This window comes from Coregonus lavaretus, assembly GCF_964263955.1.
Source record: "Coregonus lavaretus genome assembly, chromosome: 7".
Taxonomy (NCBI): Eukaryota; Metazoa; Chordata; class Actinopteri; order Salmoniformes; family Salmonidae; genus Coregonus; species Coregonus lavaretus.
This window is the reverse complement of record NC_139994.1, coordinates 55464571-55485818: the sequence shown is the minus strand read 5'-3', so window position 1 is coordinate 55485818 and position 21248 is coordinate 55464571. Positions and strand designations below refer to the sequence as shown.

Below are 21248 nucleotides of genomic sequence, written 5' to 3'. Positions count from 1 at the left end.
CAAAGCTTTATGGTCAGACGCGGTCTGAAGTTTGTTTTTCGCATTGCCGACCTCAACCCAGACTCCTGACAATAGCAACCCAGATCTCCTCACGTCTGACCAACTCTTCCGCACTGCTCAGGAATTCAGAGCCAGGGCATCAGCATGGGGCAGCAGATTGCAATCTCAGATTGTGACACTTAAAAATATGTCAATGGAGATGCCACTGTTAAAGCTTGATTTTCCCCATACATTTCCTTCCTGACCTTGCCGAGATGAGTGATTGGAAGGAATTTCACGTGAGGCTGGGGTTTGCTTTCCACAAATTAGTTATGATTTTGTTCTCATGGAGGAGTTATTTTCACAAGTTTATCAAATGAATACAGATACATTGAGTCATCTCAGACCCATATGTAGAGAAGTGCACTGTCATAGAGGAAAAATTTTGCGAGATTGTACTCTTTTGATATTGATCGAGGTAAACACAGACCAATTTTATCAGCACACCAACATGCTGACAATATTCATTGGACATTTTTCTATTTGGCTTTAGTAGGTTTCCATTCTCCCCCAAAGTTAGATGAGTTCTCTGGTCTCTCAGTGAGTTTTATGTCTCCATGACCGTGATTAACTTGACCTCACCTCACAGAATGTAAGTGGCCGTTTTTGCGGGTTCGCGATCCCTTGCGTTTTGATGGAATCGATACAGAAAATATTTTAGCTGTCTCTTTCAGCAGGCTTGCCCACTTTACCTGTCTTCGCTGGCCTTGACCAAACCCTCTCCTCTAAATCGAGCTCTTAAAAACTTTAGGTTTTAACTGTGGCATGTTGTGTGATCTGAAGTGAATATGTTATTGTTTGGGTGGTGGCTTACATTTTAGTCAATTGGCTTGATTCCAAACTGAAAACTTCCCACATTCTCCCTGCCCTTGTCTTCATCACTCTGGAAGGACTGGATAAATGAAAGCAATATTATTGAATCTCCATACACATTGCTTTCATCTGGTCTCCTCAAATGTGTTAGGGTGAGTCACTGCACTGTATAGAGGGCAGCGGTTGGACATTTTTTGGTTTGGGACCCAGCCATTCTTCATTACTTTGCCATTTAGTCACTATGTACAATTAGTATTACATTTTTACATTTTTAGTCATTTAGCAGACACTATTACCCAGAGCGACTTACAGTAAGTGAGTGCATACATTTTTCATACTGGCCCCCCGTGGGAATCGAACCCACAACCCTGGCGTTGCAAGCGCCATGCTCTACCAACTGAGCTACAGGAGGCTTGACATCTGTAACCTCCCAACAGTCTCTGGGGTTTCAAGGATACCATGAACACACTGCATTTCCACTCTGCACGACTCACAACCATATTTTGACTAGCAGACAATAGGGCTGAAATAAGGGAAGCAGTTTAATGTCTCAATGTACTGTAACCCTTCGGAGCGTAATTACTGTACTCTATATGGCCTCATGCAGCGTGAACAAGAAGTGTGTGTGGTGGGGGATGGTTGACAAGAACACAAAACACTTTTTTAATTAGCAGTAGCTTTGCCCTATGGTAGACTATTATGTCTATGCAAAAACCAAAACCCTCATTAAAATTGCACATCATTGATTGGCATTTTGCAAATACACTGAACCAAAAATGTATACGCAACATGCAACAATTTCAAAGATTCTACTGAGTTACAGTTCATATAAGGAAATCAGTCAATTCAAATAAATTCAATAGGCCCTAATCTATGGATTTTATATGACTGGGAATACAGATATGCATCTGTTGGTCACAGATAGATACCTTAAAAAAAGGTAGGGCCGTGGATCAGAAAACCAGTCAGTATCTGGTGTCCCCATAATTTGCCTCATGCAGCGCGACACATCTCCATTGCATAGAGTTGATCAGACTGTTGATTGTGGCCTGTGGAATGTTGTCCCACTCTTCATTGCTGTGCGAAGTTGCTGGATTTTGGCGGGAACTGGAACACGATGTCATACACATAAATCCAGGGCATCCCAAACATGCTCAATGGGTGACATGTCTGGTGGGTATGCAGGCCATGGAAGAACTGGGACATTTTCAGCTTTCAGGAATTGTGTACAGATCCTGCTAAAACATGAGGTGATGGCGGCAGATGAATGGCACAACGGGCCTCAGGATCTCGTCACGGTATCTCTGTGCATTCAAATTGCCATCGATAAAATTCAATTGTGTTCATTGTCCGTAGCTTATGCCTGCCCATACGATAACCCCACCTCCACCATGGGGCACTCTGTTCACATTGTTGACATCAGCACACCGCTCGCCCACATGACGCCATACACGTGGTCTGCGGTTGTGTGGCCGTTTGGACGTACTGCCAAATTCTCTAAAACAACGTCGGAGGTGGCTTATGGTAGAGAAATGAACACTCAATTATTTGGCAACAGCTCTGGTGGACATTCCTGCAGTCAGCATGCCAATAGCCCGCTCCCTCAAAACTTGAGACATCTGTGGCATTGTGTTGTGTGACAAAATTGCACATTTTAGAGTGGCCTTTAGTTGTCCCCAAGGTGCACCTGTGTAATGATCATGCTGTTTAATCAGCTTCTTGATATGCCACACCTGTCAGGTGGATGGATTATCTTGTTAAATGAGAAATGCTCACTAACAGAGATGTAAACAAATTTGTGCACAACATTTTAATGAAATAAGGTTTTTGTGCATATGGAACATTTCTGGGATCTTTTATTTCAGCTCATGAAACATGGGACCAACACTTTACATGTTGCGTTTATATTTTTGTTCAGTGTAATAGCTTATATGGAGATTGTCCAACAAACAAATATCTGAGGTACAGTATATTAGAATTACTGAAATATCCATGATTATGCATTTGTAAAATACAGTGTCTTCAGAAAGTATTCACACGTCTTGACTTTTTCCACATTTGATTGATACAGCCTGAAATTAAAATTGATTAAATTGAGTGGAATTATGTTTTTAGAAATGTTTACAAATTCATTAAAAATAAAAAGGCTGAAATGTCTTGAGTGGCAAGCCTAAATAAGTTCAGGAGTAACAATGTGCTTAAAGTCACATAATACGTTTCATGGACTCACTCTGTGTACAATAATAGTGTTTAACATGATTTTTGAATAACTACCTCATCTCTGTACCCCACACATACAATTATCTGTAAGGTCCCTCAGTCGAGCAGTGAATTTCAAACACAGATTCAACCACAAAGACCAGGGAGGTTTTCCAATGCCTCGCAAAGAAGGACACCTATTGGTAGATGGGTAAAAAAAAAAGCAGACATTGAATATCCCTTTGAGCATGGTGAAGTTATTAATTACACGTGTATCAGTACACCCAGTCACTACAAAGATACAAGTTCCTAACTCAGTTGCTGGAGAGGAAGGAAACCGCTCAGGGATTTCACCATGCCCAATGCTTACTTTAAAACTGTTGAATGGCTATGATCAGAGAAAACTGAGGATGGATCAACAACATTGTAGTTACTCCACAATACTAACCTAAAGGACAGAGTGAAAATAAGGAAGCCTGTACATAATAAAAATATTCCAAAATATGCATCCTTTTTGCAATAAGGCACTAAAGTAAAACTGCAAAAGATGTGGCAAAGAAATACATTTTATGTCCTGAATACAAAGTGTTATGTTTGGGCAAATCCAACACAACACATCACTACCACTCTTCATGTTTTCTAGCATGGTGGTGGCTGCATCATGTTATGGATATGCTCATCATCGGCAAGGACTAGGGAGCTTTTTAGGATAAAAAGAAATGGAATAGAGCTAAGCACAGGCAAAATCCTAGAGGATTCAGCAGGACAATAACCTAAAACACAAGGCCAAATATACACTGGATTTGCTTACCAAGACGACATTGAATGTTATTGAGTGGTCTAAGTACAGTTTTGACTTAAAATCGTCTTGAAAAGCTATGGCTAGACTTGAAAATGGCTGTCTAGCAATGATCAAACGTTGTGTTCTCGCCTGCTTTCCAGGTAAAGCGAGGGTCTTCTTGACCTAAGCTACTCACAGGATATTAAAAGGGGTTCATGAAACAACAAAGAACTAGCAACTCCCCTGCTTTTCCCCTCGTTCCCCCAAAACCATGAGCCAACTGGAGACCCAAACACATAGATTCAGCATGGGTCACAGGGTACTTACTACCCTACCCACCCAGGGTAAACTGTTCCTCCATCTCTGTCATATCAGAGACCATCTGAGACAATTGGTCCTCTGTAGCTCAGCTGGTAGAGCACGGCGCTTGTAACACCAAGGTAGTGGGTTCGATCCCCGGGACCACCCATACACAAAAATGTATGCACGCATGACTGTAAGTCACTTTGGATAAAAGTGTCTGCTAAATGGCATATTATTATTATTAATTGAGTAGACACTGAGGTGTAAAGTTACAGTATGCCTGGAGCGCGCTCACTGGAAACTTTGGTACAAACTTTTACAACTCAAACCTCTCCTGATCTTACACACCAACTTGTGTGCTGATCGAAAGCCTGCTAGCGTTAATGTGATTTGCTACTTGACAAGTCGATGCAGCCCTGCTCTTGAAAAGTCTAAGGGTGCCACCTACCAGCTGTGTCTATTTAGTTGGCCCTCACCCACAAACATCGAAACAACAGCTGTGGCCCACACAATTACTACCCTTCACTCTCTCGCTTGGAGTTGTATACAGTTTTGCATGCATGGGCAAGTTCTAGAAATGTTGTAAATATTTGTGTCGACTATCATTAAGTGACCTTTTGTGGCTAATTAGCAGTTTGTTTGTGCAAAGTTAATTGTGTTTGTGTCAAGTTCATTCAGTTTGCAACACGATCATTTAAGTTGATTTTGTTTCTGTCCAATTTTTTCATTGTTGTTTTGGGGTATTGCGCCTCAGGGCCACCTTAGCAATGACATATGTTACCTCAGTAAATGAATACTCATTCATAAGATAACAGACTGGAAAGCTACTACAACCACTACTTTATGTAGTCTTTACACTGTTCAACTTAATGCATTATTTCACCATGTCCCTTACTCAGTCCCATGTTTCATTTATTTAGTGGCGTGCTCTTTTTTGCCCATTATTATTTCACAATGGTCATCCTTTTCCAAACATTGTAGCCTAGTGGTTAAGAGCGTTGGACCAGTAACTGAAAGGTCACTGGTTCGAATCCCCAAGCCGACTAGGTGAAAAATCTGTCTGTGCCATTGAGCAAGGCACTTAACCCTAATAGCTCCTGTAAGTTGCTGTGGATAAGAGTGTCTGCTAAAATGTAGATGTAAATATGGTGTCTTGAGCTGGGAATCCATTCATGTCCTTTTGATTACGAAATGAGACACAAGTAATGACATTGTATGTAAGTGCAGTTAAAAGCATGCACTGCAAGATTGATATTCTAGTTCTGTCTTGTACAGAGGCAAGATAAAAGTGGAAGTATATGCTACTGTTCATTGTTTACAGACAAATTATTCATGTCAAGCATTGATCTTTTTAGAAGGTATCCTTGGTGGATTTCCCCCCCAAAAATGATTTATTTTGTATTCTAGTCTGTAAGAAATGATAGCACTATTAACTTAACCCTAGCTTTAGAGGCTAGGCCTATATGATAGGCAATACAATTATTAAGGGTCTCAATGTCAGACATTATAGATTTCCATTTAGCATACAAGGGCAGATACTGTATAGCTCTTTGACTTGAGGAAGACACCCTCTGTGCCTTTGAAAAAAGCCCCATTTTAAAAGCCCTCTGTATTTTCCTGTTTCATTTTTGTGTATAATGGTCGGTACACTTTTCCCCACACTCACTCAAGGGTGTGGGTGGCAGGTAGCCTAGCGGTTAAGAGCGTTGGGCCAGTAACCGAAAGGTCGCTTGTTTGAATCCCTGAGCCGACTAGGTGAAAAATGTGTTGATGTGCCCATGAGCAAGGCACTTAAACCCCAATTGCTCTGGATAAGAGCATCTGCTAAATGACTAAAATGTAAGGTTGATAATAGCCAGCCTAATGCATTTGATATGCAAGCCATACTGTAGATCTATGCAATTATGTGAAAAATACTGATTGCCAGTATATTTGCAGGAAACACAATTCATACTCTTGTTTTTTTGGTTTCATTTTACTTTTGGCCCATCTCAATCCTCTTTCAGTACTGTATGTGAGCACTATCAAAGTGTATGTTTTATCTGGTTGAAGCGTTTAATAGTTTCATAAAGGGAAGATTTTAGTAAACACAACCCAATAAGGTACAGTAACAGCATAATGTTCTTACCTGCACATAACTTTTGTATATACAGTGGGGGAAAAAAGTATTTAGTCAGCCACCAATTGTGCAAGTTCTCCCACTTAAAAAGATGAGAGAGGCCTGTCATTTTCATCATAGGTACACGTCAAATATGACAGACAAAATGAGAAAAAAAAATACAGAAAATCACATTGTAGGATTTGTTATGAATTTATTTGCAATTTATTGGAAAATAAGTATTTGGTCAATAACAAAAGTTTCTCAATACTTTGTTATATACCCTTTGTTGGCAAAGACACAAGTCAAACGTTTTCTGTAAGTCTTCACAAGGTTTTCACACACTGTTGCTGGTATTTTGGCCCATTCCTCCATGCAGATCTCCTCTAGAGCAGTGATGTTTTGGGGCTGTCGCTGGGCAACACAGACTTTCAACTCCCTCCAAAGATTTTCTATGGGGTTGAGATCTGGAGACTGGCTAGGCTACTCCAGGACCTTGAAATGCTTCTTACGAAGCCACTCCTTCGTTGCCCGGGCGGTGTGTTTGGGATCATTGTCATGCTGAAAGACCCAGCCACGTTTCATCTTCAATGCCCTTGCTGATGGAAGGAGGTTTTCACTCAAAATCTCACAATACATGGCCCCATTCATTCTTTCCTTTACACGGATCAGTCGTCCTGGTCCCTTTGCAGAAAAACAGCCCCAAAGCATGATGTTTCCACCCCCATGCTTCACAGTAGGTATGGTGTTCTTTGGATGCAACTCAGCATTCTTTGTCCTCCAAACACGACGAGTTGAGTTTTACCAAAAAGTTATATTTTGGTTTCATCTGACCATATGACATTCTCCCAATCCTCTTCTGGATCATCCGAATGCACTCTAGCAAACTTCAGACGGGCCTGGACATGTACTGGCTTAAGCAGGGGGACACGTCTGGCACTGCAGGATTTGAGTCCCTGGCGGCGTAGTGTGTTACTGATGGTAGGCTTTGTTACTTTGGTCCCAGCTCTCTGCAGGTCATTCACTAGGTCCCCCCGTGTGGTTCTGGGATTTTTGCTCACCGTTCTTGTGATAATTTTGACCCCACGGGGTGAGATCTTGCGTGGAGCCCCAGATCGAGGGAGATTATCAGTGGTCTTGTATGTCTTCCATTTCCTAATAATTGCTCCCACAGTTGATTTCTTCAAACCAAGCTGCTTACCTATTGCAGATTCAGTCTTCCCAGCCTGGTGCAGGTCTACAATTTTGTTTCTGGTGTCCTTTGACAGCTCTTTGGTCTTGGCCATAGTGGAGTTTGGAGTGTGACTGTTTGAGGTTGTGGACAGGTGTCTTTTATACTGATAACAAGTTCAAACAGGTGCCATTAATACAGGTAACGAGTGGAGGACAGAGGAGCCTCTTAAAGAAGAAGTTACAGGTCTGTGAGAGACAGAAATCTTGCTTGTTTGTAGGTGACCAAATACTTATTTTCCACCATAATTTGCAAATAAATTCATAAAAAATCCTACAATGTGATTTTCTGGATTTTTCTTCTCTCAATTTGTCTGTCATAGTTGACGTGTACCTATGATGAAAATTACAGGCCTCTCTCATCTTTTTAAGTGGGAGAACTTGCACAATTGGTGGCTGACTAAATACTTTTTTTCCCCACTGTATTTTATTTTTCATTTTCAAGCATTTGCCCCCCAGTTCCGTATCCTGGCATCCCAGGTCCCATTTACTGTACATTTTAAAAAACACACTACGAGTAAATGATTCCCTTTTATGTGGATAATATATCCACTGCCCAAAGGCTATCACCCAATGTTTTGATGTGCATTCACCTCGCCTTGATATGGTCTCTCTTATGATTTCCTGCAACTCCATATTGCCTTGGCTAAAGGGTCAATTCTTGTATTAAAAATGTGGGTAGTCTATTCCCTCATACCTTTGGGTTGAGAGATTATCAGCACGGGTGAAATATTTTACCCTGTAGAGAAAAATGCACTCCCAAAATGGAATAGCCGACCCGTGTGAATGCTGGCTGGTAATAAGTCAATATTGAAAACAAGGCTTACCCGCCTCGAACACATCTCAATGCTGAGGTTATGCGCTAAAAACACTTTGCTCTGGGTATCAGTTTTTCTGAAAAGACTGTGGCTTTAGAAAAGTTGCATAAGAGTATTCATATAAATGTCTCTTAAGTTTACTGAATGGGGCCAGACGTCTACAGCTTGGTAGCTTTAAAAAAGGCCTTGGATGAGAAATTGGTCGGAGCTTGGCTTGCATTTTCCTTTATTCTTGGATTTGGACAGAATTGAATGGGCCATATTCATCTATAAAAAATGGTCTGACATTGACTTTTTGCTCCAAAGCACTGAATGAAATCAGAGCCTTTTATGTATAGTTTCTGGCCATATCCAGTGGAAAGCTGAATCAACTGTATCGTGCCAATGAAAGGCTACGGCGGTCCTTTTCACAGCAGTACAAAGGATTGCATTGTCTTGCAGCATAGGGTTGGCAATGTCAGAGGTTTTCTAGAGGTAAACTGGGAATACCTTGTTGGCCTGAAGAAAAGACCCTGTGTTCAAATCAATTTTAATTGAGAAACCTTTAAAGCTAGAGTCCTTAGTTGCTACATCCATTTTTGGACTTGAATGAATGATAGACACCCATTGATTCTTGAAGAATATAACTTATAAATGCCTCATGAGAACCCAAAATATAAGCTTGTTTTACTCCAATGTTTATAAACAATGTAAATGTAAACAAACATTATAAAACCTCAAAACATGTTTAAAACTATAATGTTGATCTCATGGATGGTCAGTCCTTGCATCCATAGCTCTGTCTATAAATTTGAGTGGTTACATTTCTCCAGGCCCATCCCTCAGCTTTTTATCAAAACAGATGTGGGATGGCCGCTTTGTTAATGTTTCAATTAAGGATTCTAGCTTTAATGAATGATGGAAAGATATTCCCTTTTCTTTGCAGGAGTGCCCTAGCGGTGTGGTCAATGAAGACACCTTCAAAGTCATCTACTCCCAGTTCTTCCCACAGGGAGGTATGTTGACCCATCTGGTGAGAATTGTTTTGCTTGACAAATGGCTCCCATGATCCATACTGCTTTAGCGCTGAAATCTTTAACCCTGGGTTGTGTTTAATACTCACAAAATGGGAGAAAAAAGCTTTGAAACAGAGAATTTACTACTTAAACTTGTCCAACAAGTCTGGTTGTTTTCTGTTTCAAAACACTTTCTGTTTTTTACCTATTGAACATGACCCTGGTTGGGGAAGCTTCTGGATCAGCTGTATGTTCTTGTTACTTTTTAACACTTTTACTGCATTATGTACTTGATTAATTATGTTGATTGGATATCTTGAGCAATGTGACCATTTTAGGCATAAGAGGCAGACCAAAAAGGTTAAAAAAAAGTTCATGAGAAGGAATGGAAGAATATCACATTACAAAATGGAAATGAAGACCGTTTCATGTTTTTCTTTTGTTTTTGCGGTTTTATCCGGGTCGTTCTTGAATTACGGTGGCGTTTGGGCAAGACGTGGAAAATTCACTTTTTCTAGATAGTTTTTATTTATTTAAACGTATTTGGGTACATCTTCCCATTCTAAATCAACTACTATGGCAGTTTAATGACATTGTGCCACCAGTAGGAGTAGAAGTAGTAACACCAATGATGGTAACACTAACGAGAACATTTTGGTAAATGAGGAATTTCTGAAAATGGAGGCCACAAATGCTCAAATCTAAGGTCATCAATCCTTTAAAAATAATTTACTAAAGTGATATGATTAATAATTTTGGTCACAATGTTATTTCCCTTCATTTAAATTGAGTAACACCAAGTGACACTGGATTTAGACACACCAAATTATCCTAAAATGTATGACATACTAAAAGGGTGTTATTAACTAAGAATTGTCTTTAATATAGACCCCTCCCATGATAACAGTTTGCCACTGGAGGGAATGCTCAAGGTAGGTCCTTGTATATCTTTGTAAAGAGAGTTTCATGTCATTGGTGTTACTGCCTGAGGGACAGATATTATACACTGCTCAAAAAAATAAAGGGAACACTTAAACAACACAATGTAATTCCAAGTCAATCACACTTCTGTGAAATCAAACTGTCCACTTAGGAAGCAACACTGATTGACAATAAATGTCACATGCTGTTGTGCAAATGGAATAGACAACAGGTGGAAATTATAGGCAATTAGCAAGACACCCCCAATAAAGGACTGGTTTTGCAGGTGGTGACCACAGACCACTTCTCAGTTCCTATGCTTCCTGGCTGATGTTTTGGTCACTTTTGAATGCTGGCGGTGCTTTCACTCTAGTGGTAGCATGAGACGGAGTCTACAACCTACACAAGTGGCTCAGGTAGTGCAGCTCATCCAGGATGGCACATCAATGCGACCTGTGGCAAGAAGGTTTGCTGTGTCTGTCAGCGTAGTGTCCAGAGCATGGAGGCGCTACCAGGAGACAGGCCAGTACATCAGGAGACGTGGAGGAGGCCGTAGGAGGGCAACAACCCAGCAGCAGGACTGCTACCTCTGCCTTTGTGCAAGGAGGAGCAGGAGGAGCACTGCCAGAGCCCTGCAAAATGACCTCCAGCAGGCCACAAATGTGCATGTGTCTGCTCAAACGGTCAGAAACAGACTCCATGAGGGTGGTATGAGGGCCCGACGTCCACAGGTGGGGGTTGTGCTTACAGCCCAACACCGTGCAGGACGTTTGGCATTTGCCAGAGAACACCAAGATTGGCAAATTCGCCACTGGCGCCCTGTGCTCTTCACAGATGAAAGCAGGTTCACACTGAGCACATGTGACAGACGTGACAGAGTCTGGAGACGCCGTGGAGAACGTTCTGCTGCCTGCAACATCCTCCAGCATGACCGGTTTGGCGGTGGGTCAGTCATGGTGTGGGGTGGCATTTCTTTGGGGGGCCGCACAGCCCTCCATGTGCTCGCCAGAGGTAGCCTGACTGCCATTAGGTACCGAGATGAGATCCTCAGACCCCTTGTGAGACCATATGCTGGTGCGGTTGGCCCTGGGTTCCTCCTAATGCAAGACAATGCTAGACCTCATGTGGCTGGAGTGTGTCAGCAGTTCCTGCAAGAGGAAGGCATTGATGCTATGGACTGGCCCGCCCATTCCCCAGACCTGAATCCAATTGAGCACATCTGGGACATCATGTCTCGCTCCATCCACCAACGCCACGTTGCACCACAGACTGTCCAGGAGTTGGCAGATGCTTTAGTCCAGGTCTGGGAGGAGATCCCTCATGAGACCATCCGGCTCCGGAGTGGAACAGCTGACCGGAACTGGACCAGGCACCGGTGGAACGGGCACGGGCCGTGCCGGACTGGACAAACGCACCACTGGTCTGGTGCGAGGAGCAGGCACAGGCCGGGCTGGCGACGCGCACCTCTGGCTTGGTGTGAGGAGCAGGAACAGGCCGGGCCGGGCTGGCGACGCGCACCACTGGCCTGGTGCGAGGAGCAGGAACGGGCTGGGCCGGGCTGGGCTGGCGACGCGCACCACTGGCTAGGTGCGAGGAGCAGGAACGGGCCGGGCCGGGCCGGGCTGGCGACGCGCACCACTGGCTTGGTGCGAGGAGCAGGGCCGGACCGGACCGGACTGTGAAGGCGGACTGGAGGTCGGGAGCGGAGAGCCGGCACAACCCGTCCTGGCTCGGGAGCGGGGCGCCGGCACAGGACGCACTGGGCTGTGCACGCGCACTGGCGATACAGTTCGTAGAACTGGCGCAGGATATGCGGGACCGAGGAGGCGTACTGGAGACCAGGAGCGTTGAGCCGGCACACCCCATCCTGGCTGGATGCCCATCTTCGCACGACACGTGCGTGGTGCAAGCACAGGACGTACAGGACTGTGCCGGCGCACTGGCGACACAGTACGTAGCTCCGCATAACACGGAGCTTGCCCAGTCATACGCTTCCTCGCGTGAGTACGGGGAGTTGGCTCTGCTCTGACACTAGGCTCCGCCAACCACCCCGTGTGCCCCCCAATTTTTTTTTCTTGGGGCTGCTTCTCGGGCTTCCTCCTCGACCGGCCTCCTTCCGTGTTGCCGTTGCTCCTCTCCTGCCTGGGCATCTACCTTAGCCCATGGTCCTTTCCCCGCAAATATCTCTTCTCATGACCACAAATTGCCCACCTGTGACATGGCTATTCGCTCCGCCTGGGCACGCTGCTTGGTCCTCGTCACAAACAAGAAACGAAACGTGAAGTCCTAAGGTAGATACACAACCAACCTTAACCGGAACAAGATCCCACAACTCAATAGTGCCAATAGGCTGCCTAAGTATGATCCCCAATCAGAGACAACGAGCGACTGCTGCCTCTGATTGGGAACCACACCGGCCAACATAGAAATATACATACTAGATCCCACACATAGAAAAAGCACAACAAGGAAAATACACACCCTGACTCAACATATAAGCGTCCCCTGAGTCAGGGCGTGACACCAAAACATGTCACTTCACCTCTACACATCACCAGTGGGACAAGCCAATTTGCTAGCCCCCAGTAGTTTCTACAATGCAAACAAATATATATTTTGCAGTATAAAGGACTTACATATGTTTTCTTATTAAATCACAGTTAAATAAAATGGAAAATGTATTATTTGTCATGTTTTTGTCATTTTAAAGTGTTTTTACATGGTGTCAAAATCAAGGGACAGCATTTACCAATGCAATTCAAGAATGACCCATCCCTTACTGACTAGGAATAGGGGGTGGAAAATGCTTAGTCCATTTTGTAATGGGGTTTTCCTTTGGCCGGACCAAATGTGCTGTTGCTTTTGATTATCTAGTGGAATTGGGTCATTGGAATTGGTCTAACTGGAAAAAGAGGGGTTTGGGTTCTTGGAAATAAGCGCCTGAGCACCTGGACTTTCTATGGCATATCGATATTCAGTTCATTTAAAGTTCACACTGCCCAGAGGTAATGTTCTTCTACTCTGAAGTTCTCCCCAGGTTCTAATTCACACATTATATTTTTTAAAAGCCCCCTATAAGACACAGTATCAAATAAGACAAATGTCGAACGACACTGGCGAATGTGTCCCCCAATTCACTTTTATATGATGTGTCCATAGCCATATAAATATATGGCTCTGGGTGTGCTTCATTACATTAAGAGAGACCAAACTCTGTGTGAACTCTAAGGATATGGGCAGATCTGTCAACCTCTGCAAAACACATATCTTGATTTATTTTACAATAATACAGTACAAGAGCCTATAGTACGTTAGAAACCTACACAAAATAAATGCGCTATACAAGCTGTATGTACATGACAGTAGTGTATGGCAGCCAAACTCACTCAAAGATCGATTCTCCTCAATCAGTAGCTATTTACTGTATTCTTTGACAGTCTCTCTGGTCATGGTTTTAAAAGTTATGAAATCTCATGTAGGCTAGTATCAAACTTTGCTGTGGCCGGTGTTGTGGAAGATGTAGGTACAGTGATTTGAGCTATCTGATTGGCCAGCACATTAGGCGCACTCGATTTAGACACAGATCTCCTGGTCCGCCGGGTAGGGAGAGTTTGTCTTTTCAGACAAACTGAAATGGTTCAGAATGGGAACACTTTGCCTACCCGGTGCTCAGGGCTTCTAAATCAAGTGCACCTACTGGCAACAGAGCAACACGAATAAATAAAAAAAGGAGCGCAAGCCTTTATGGTTGGCTTTTCTACAGAAATGTTTGGTGATCGACTAGGAATGCCTTGAAGATGGACCAGTGGATCGCGATCGACCGGTTGGTGACCACTGATGTAGAGTATATGTCTAATTATAAACCGGGTGGTTCGAGCCCTGAATGCTGATTGGCTGACAGCCGTGGTATATCAGACCACGGGTATGACAAAACATTTATTTTTACTGCTCTAATTACGTTGGTAACCAGTTTATAATAACATTAAGGCACCTCAGGGGTTTGTGGTATATGGCCAATATACCACAGCCCTTAGCTGTGCTATATTGGCCATATTCCACACCCCCTCTGGCCTTATTCCTATTAAGAAGCAATGTAACATTGTGATGTCGTTATATAGCTTGGTCTTTTGTACTCCCTTTATTTCTGTGACACTAGCTGGAGCCTTTTCTGCTAGTGTCCCTGGGTCCCTTGTGTTTGGTGGACTAACATCTGTATTATACAGCTCAACAAAGGAAACTCAAGACTGACACTTTTGTTCTTATTGTCTTCCATCTTTACAGCAAGCGCGCACACACACACACACTTGCTTCTGTTTATGCTGCCTGAAGATATTTGAGGAATACCTCAGTTACAACCACAACATGTGTGAAGATGCAGCTTTGTTATTCATGCAGTGAGATTGAAAGGGAGTGATAACACATCTCGCTTAAAGGCCTGCAACTGTGACAACAACAAAGAAAAATACATCCAAACTCTCTTACTCTGTTTTCTTAGGATGGATTTGATGTCGAACAAAGGAGCAAAAACAACACATTTGAAAAAGACTAGTTGGAACCACTGTGGGCCTGTATTGTCGGTACTTGTCATCACACTGTTTGACTGAGGCTGTGTGTCTCTCATTTCAGACGCGTCGATGTATGCACATTTTCTGTTCAACGCGTTTGACACGGATAAAGATGGATCTGTGAGTTTTGAGGTAAGCTCCTATTCCTTTGACCATTCTTCATCACTGACTGACATCCAGTGACGGACTGGGAATGAAATTAGGCTCTGGCATTTCATCCACACCGGATGTACCACACAGGCACCAGCATCACCTCCACCCCCCCCAGTTTTTTTTTTTATAGATAAACAAGACAATTGGATGTTCTGAGTCCATGTTAATGCAAAAATCACATCAAAAGACAATATTTTAAGTGTACATTTTTGGGGGGATTTGAGTGTAATTCCCTTTTAATTGCACACCTAGCGAGAGAGGACTGGCGATGTTTCTGGTCGGCACTATCTGGGCAAGTTTTAAACCTAACCCTAATCACACTGCTAACCTTATGCCTAACCCTAATCACACTGCTAACCTTATGCTTAATCCTAACCTTAAATTGTCAATATTTTGGACAATATAGCCAATTTTGACTTTGCCGCTTGCCTATCTACTGGGAACCAATGTTTTTGTAGGCTACTACAATGGCAGAGTTTGCCAAACAAATCCTCACCCAATTCATACAAATAATAATCATGATATCATTTTGCCAGGTAGGCATACTTAGTAGTTAACATGTAATTCAAAATGTTTTTGGGAAAGCCTTTCTATCTACTCATAAGACAGTTGCAGTATCATTAGTAGACCTAGCCTATCGCTAACTGACTACACAATAGATGCACACACACACACACACACACACACACACACACACACACACACACACACACACACACACACACACACACACACACACACACACACACACACACACACACACACACACACACACAGACTGATGATGTTGCAATATTTTCATGTCGTATAAGAAACTTGTGCAAATGAATTAATTCTATTAAGTTCAATAGGCTTACAGTAGCTAATTATTTTCTAGCCTAACTAGGCTGCATACTAGCCTACATATGCAAACGAGTGTCTGATATATACACCCCCTACCCTAAGGATTCATTAGGCCTATAATTACTAGGCAACATATGCAGCCAAAACATCAAGGAACTCAGTATACATCTGTCAGTGTCTCTGTGTGTGTGTGTGTGTGTGTCTGTTTTCTACCTCGACTGCATTGTCCTCCGTTCCTTTGGCTGCAGTTGAACTGTCTGTGCGCCTAGAATCACGTTCTTGGTCATCATCCATATTTACTCTGCTCATTTAAGTTTCTCACTGCATCGGCCCAATAGAGAAAGCTAATAGATTATGTCAACAGAGAAAAAGGAAAAGGCTACTACAAAAATATATTAACAGGCTCACAACTCTCTTTTTACTCTCCTAAACAATAGATTTGAGATTCTTCAAATAGCCATCCTTTGCCTTGATGACAGCTTTGTACACTCTTGGCATTCTCTCAACCAGCTTCATGAATTAGTCACCTGGAATGTATTTCAATTAACAGGTGTGCCTTCTTAAAAGTTAATTTGTGGAATTTTTTTCCCTCTTAATGCGTTTGAGCCAATCAGTTGTGTTGTGACAAGGTAGGGAGGGTATACAGAAGATAGCCCTATTTGGTAAAATACCAAGTCCATATTATGGCAAGAACAGCTAAAATAAGCAAAGAGAAACGACAGTCCATCATTACTTTAAGACATGAAGGTCAGTCAATACGGAAAATTTAAAGAACTTTGAACATTTCTTCAAGTGCAGTCGCAAAAAATATCAAGCGCTATGATGAAACTGGCTCTCATGAGGACCGCCACAGGAATGGAAGACCCAGAGTTACCTCTGCTGCAGAGGATAAGTTCATTAGAATTACAAGCCTCAGAAATTGCAGCCCAAATAAATGCTTCACAGAGTTCAAGTTACAGACACATCTCAACATCAGCTGTTCAGAGGGGACTGTGTGAATCAGGCCTTCATGGTCAAATTGCTGCAAAGAAACCACTATTAAAGGACACCAATAAGAAGAAGAGACCTGCTTGGGCCAAGAAACACAAGCAATGGACATTAGACCAGTGGAAATGTGTCCTTTGGTCTGGAGTCCAAATTTGAGATTTTTGGTTCAAACCGCCGTGTCTTTGTGAGATGCAGTGTGGGTGAACGGATGATCACCGCATGTGTAGTTTCCACCGTAAAGCATGGAGGAGGTGTTATGGTGTGGTGGTGCTTTGCTGGTGACACGGTCTGTGACACGGTCTGTGTATTTAGAATTCAAGGCACACTTAACCAGCATGGCTACTACAGCATTCTGCAGTGATACGCCATCCCATCTAGTTTGGGCTTAGTGGGACTATAATTTGTTTTTCAACAGGACAATGACCCTACACACCTCCAGGCTGTGTAAGGCTATATTACCAAGAAGAAGAGTGATGGAGTGCTGCATCAGATGACCTGGCCTCCACAATCCCCTGACCTCAACCCAATTGAGATGGTTTGGGATGAGTCGGACCGCAGAGTGAAGGAAAAGCAGCCAACAAGTGCTCAGCATATGTGGGAACTCCTTCAAGACTGTTGGAAAAGCATTCCAGATGAAGCTGGTTGAGAGAATGCAAAGTGTGTGCAAAGCTGTCATCAAGGCAAAGGGTGGCTATTTGAAGAATCTCAAATATAAAATATATTTTGATTTGTTTAACACTTTTTTGGTTACTACATGATTCCATATGTGTTATTTCATAGTTTTGATGTCTTCACTATTATTCTACAATGTAGAAAATAGTAAAAATATAGAAAAACCCTTGAATGAGTAGGTGTTCTAAAACTTTTGACCGGTAGTGTATATATTTATTATATCTCAAATGGGACTTTCCTATTTAAATAATCCATTTTACAATACAGATTTTAATATAGAATGTACAGTTGTGGAGATTTCTTACATCAGTCTCTGAGAGTCTGTGGGTCTTCTCAATCCTCTCCTAGTTACCAACCCCATTGCCCTAGGAGCATTTAACAGAAGTTGATAGAAAAGAAAGTGAGCATTCCAAGGTTGTTAGAAGCGTTATATCCACAAGACACATGCTAACCCTGAAACTTCACTTCATTTTAATTGAGTCCATGTGGAATCCCCCCAGCATACATATAATTAACATTAATGAAGAGAATAATCTTGCTTATTAGGATAGAAAAGTTGTCGTTGCTCTACACCCAAGTTATCTGGTGTTACAAAAACACTGTGCGTTCTTCTGTCCAAGAGTACTGTATCACTCTCAAGCCTATTTTGTAGGGATCCCAAAACATCTCTACAAATCAAATAATGTGCATTATTTATTATGTACAGTGGGGAAAAAAAGTATTTAGTCAGCCACCAATTGTGCAAGTTCTCCCACTTAAAAAGATGAGAGAGGCCTGTAATTTTCATCATAGGTACACGTCAACTATGACAGACAAATTGAGGGGAAAAAATCCATAAAATCACATTGTAGGATTTTTTATGAATTTATTTGCAAATTATGGTGGAAAATAAGTATTTGGTCACCTACAAACAAGCAAGATTTCTGGCTCTCACAGACCTGTAACTTCTTCTTTAAGAGGCTCCTCTGTCCTCCACTCGTTACCTGTATTAATGGCACCTGTTTGAACTTGTTATCAGTATAAAAGACACCTGTCCACAACCTCAAACAGTCACACTCCAAACTCCACTATGGCCAAGACCAAAGAGCTGTCAAAGGACACCAGAAACAAAATTGTAGACCTGCACCAGGCTGGGAAGACTGAATCTGCAATAGGTAAGCAGCTTGGTTTTAAGAAATCAACTGTGGGAGCAATTATTAGGAAATGGAAGACATACAAGACCACTGATAATCTCCCTCGATCTGGGGCTCCACGCAAGATCTCACCCCGTGGGGTCAAAATGATCACAAGAACGGTGAGCAAAAATCCCAGAACCACACGGGGGGACCTAGTGAATGACCTGCAGAGAGCTGGGACTAAAGTAACAAAGCCTACCATCAGTAATACACTACGCCGCCAGGGACTCAAATCCTGCAGTGCCAGACGTGTCCCCCTGCTTAAGCCAGTACATGTCCAGGCCCGTCTGAAGTTTGCTAGAGTGCATTTGGATGATCCAGAACAGGATTGGGAGAATGTCATATGGTCAGATGAAACCAAAATATAACTTTTTGGTAAAAACTCAACTCGTCGTGTTTGGAGGACAAAGAATGCTGAGTTGCATCCAAAGAACACCATACCTACTGTGAAGCATGGGGGTGGAAACATCATGCTTTGGGGCTGATTTTCTGCAAAGGGACCAGGACGACTGATCCGTGTAAAGGAAAGAATGAATGGGGCCATGTATCGTGAGATTTTGAGTGAAAACCTCCTTCCATCAGCAAGGGCATTGAAGATGAAACGTGGCTGGGTCTTTCAGCATGACAATGATCCCAAACACACCGCCCGGGCAACGAAGGAGTGGCTTCGTAAGAAGCATTTCAAGGTCCTGGAGTGGCCTAGCCAGTCTCCAGATCTCAACCCCATAGAAAATCTTTGGAGGGAGTTGAAAGTCCGTGTTGCCCAGCGACAGCCCCAAAACATCACTGCTCTAGAGGAGATCTGCATGGAGGAATGGGCCAAAATACCAGCAACAGTGTGTGAAAACCTTGTGAAGACTTACAGAAAACGTTTGACCTGTGTCATTGCCAACAAAGGGTATATAACAAAGTATTGAGAAACTTTTGTTATTGACCAAATACTTATTTTCCACCATAATTTGCAAATACATTCATAAAAAATCCTACAATGTGATTTTCTGGATAAAAACATTCTCATTTTGTCTGTCATAGTTGACGTGTACCTATGATGAAAATTACAGGCCTCTCTCATCTTTTTAAGTGGGAGAACTTGCACAATTGGTGGCTGACTAAATACTTTTTTTCCCCATTGTACATTTCTGCACCCCAGGGATATAATCTGTGTTCATTTGTTGTTTTTTGGGAAGAATATTGTTCGAAAGAATCATACTGATGAATGTGTTATGGGCGGCAAGTAGCCTAGCGGTTAAGAGCATTGGGCCAGTAACCGAAAGGTTGTTGGTTCAAATCCCAGAGCTGACTAGGTAAATATTTGTTGGGGTCTGTGCCCTTGAGCAAGGCACTTAACACTAATTGCTCCTCTGGATAAGAACATTTGCTAAAGGACGTAAATGTTATATATTTTAGACTAGATATGGTAACCAAACTAAGTTCAATTCAATTTCCATATCACCTAGATATGGTAACCAAAAAAAGTTCAGTTCAAGTTCATTCTTTGTACATGAGTAGAAATGTGTCTGTTACCGGTATCATATCAGTCCATTAAGGTTTCATAGATATTTATTATGTGTTTTTGTTACAATTTCCAATAGTTTGTGTTTCTACTGCAGGACTTTGTTATAGGCCTCTCTATCCTCCTCCGAGGCTCAGTCCAGGAGAAGCTCAACTGGGCCTTTAATCTGTATGATATTAATAAGGATGGATGTATTACTAAAGAGGTACGTACAATCAATGTCGCAACTTGCTGTCTTTATGATGTTGATTGAATTACTTATTGATTTCTATAAATAAGAATAAAATACTGACCTAGTAATTGTATCGGTTGAATGAGTGATAGCTTACTGTATGTAGATATAAAGCAGGACAACTAGTCTAATGGTATTTAAAAAGGATCCTCTACTTTTCTTCACCTTATCTTTTATACAGTGTACTTGCTGTCAACATACCCATTATCTTTACTCTCTGTTTTAAAGGAAATGCTTGACATCATGAAGGCCATCTATGACATGATGGGGAAATGCACATATCCCCTACTCAAAGACGATACCCCTCGACAACACGTGGAGATATTTTTTCAGGTATGTGTGTGTTTAAAAAAAAAAGTGCCATACATTGTTGACAAAATGTGCATATTACATTCACCATCATCATCAGCATTTATTGTATGGACCAATAGTCCAATGTTTGTCATATTGAAATAAAATTACCCTAAGGTACAGTGACACTTGTTATGTGGAATGAAATTAACTATTTTCCATCTTTCCAATTAGTTCATCCATGTGTACTGTTACAATGTACATATACATTATATTTTGCGTTGCCTTCCCAACATCTGACGTTCCTGACCAACATCTCTGACGTTCCTGACCAACATCTCTGACGTTCCTGACCAACATCTCTGACGTTCCTGACCAACAGAAGATGGATAAAAATAAGGATGGTGTTGTAACCATAGAAGAGTTTATTGACTGCTGCCAAAATGTGAGTCATTTCCGCCGCCTTCTCTGCAATTGCATCATATGTTTAGCATAATACAGTATTTAGTACCTTTGGTATACATTTTCAGTGAAGGATGGACATCTCTAAAGTGTCTCTCTTTCTCCACCAGGATGAGAACATCATGAGATCGATGCAGCTCTTTGAAAATGTAATTTAA

General features: G+C 42.2%; 1 protein-coding gene across 4 annotated transcripts in view; it reads left to right on the top strand.

Annotated features, from left to right (window-relative positions):
• The window catches only part of LOC311132248 (Kv channel-interacting protein 4-like), a gene marked incomplete at both ends in the record, with an annotated part of 300291 nt that extends 279043 nt beyond the window's left edge, over window positions 1-21248 (top strand). For all 4 annotated transcript variants that reach the window (XM_084165477.1, XM_084165480.1, XM_084165479.1 and 1 more), the window contains 6 exons: window positions 9207-9276; window positions 14824-14894; window positions 20203-20310; window positions 20566-20670; window positions 21011-21073; window positions 21201-21248. In XM_084165477.1, the coding sequence (XP_084021603.1) occupies window positions 9207-9276; window positions 14824-14894; window positions 20203-20310; window positions 20566-20670; window positions 21011-21073; window positions 21201-21248 (465 nt within the window). The remainder of the gene's footprint in view (window positions 1-9206; window positions 9277-14823; window positions 14895-20202; window positions 20311-20565; window positions 20671-21010; window positions 21074-21200) is intronic.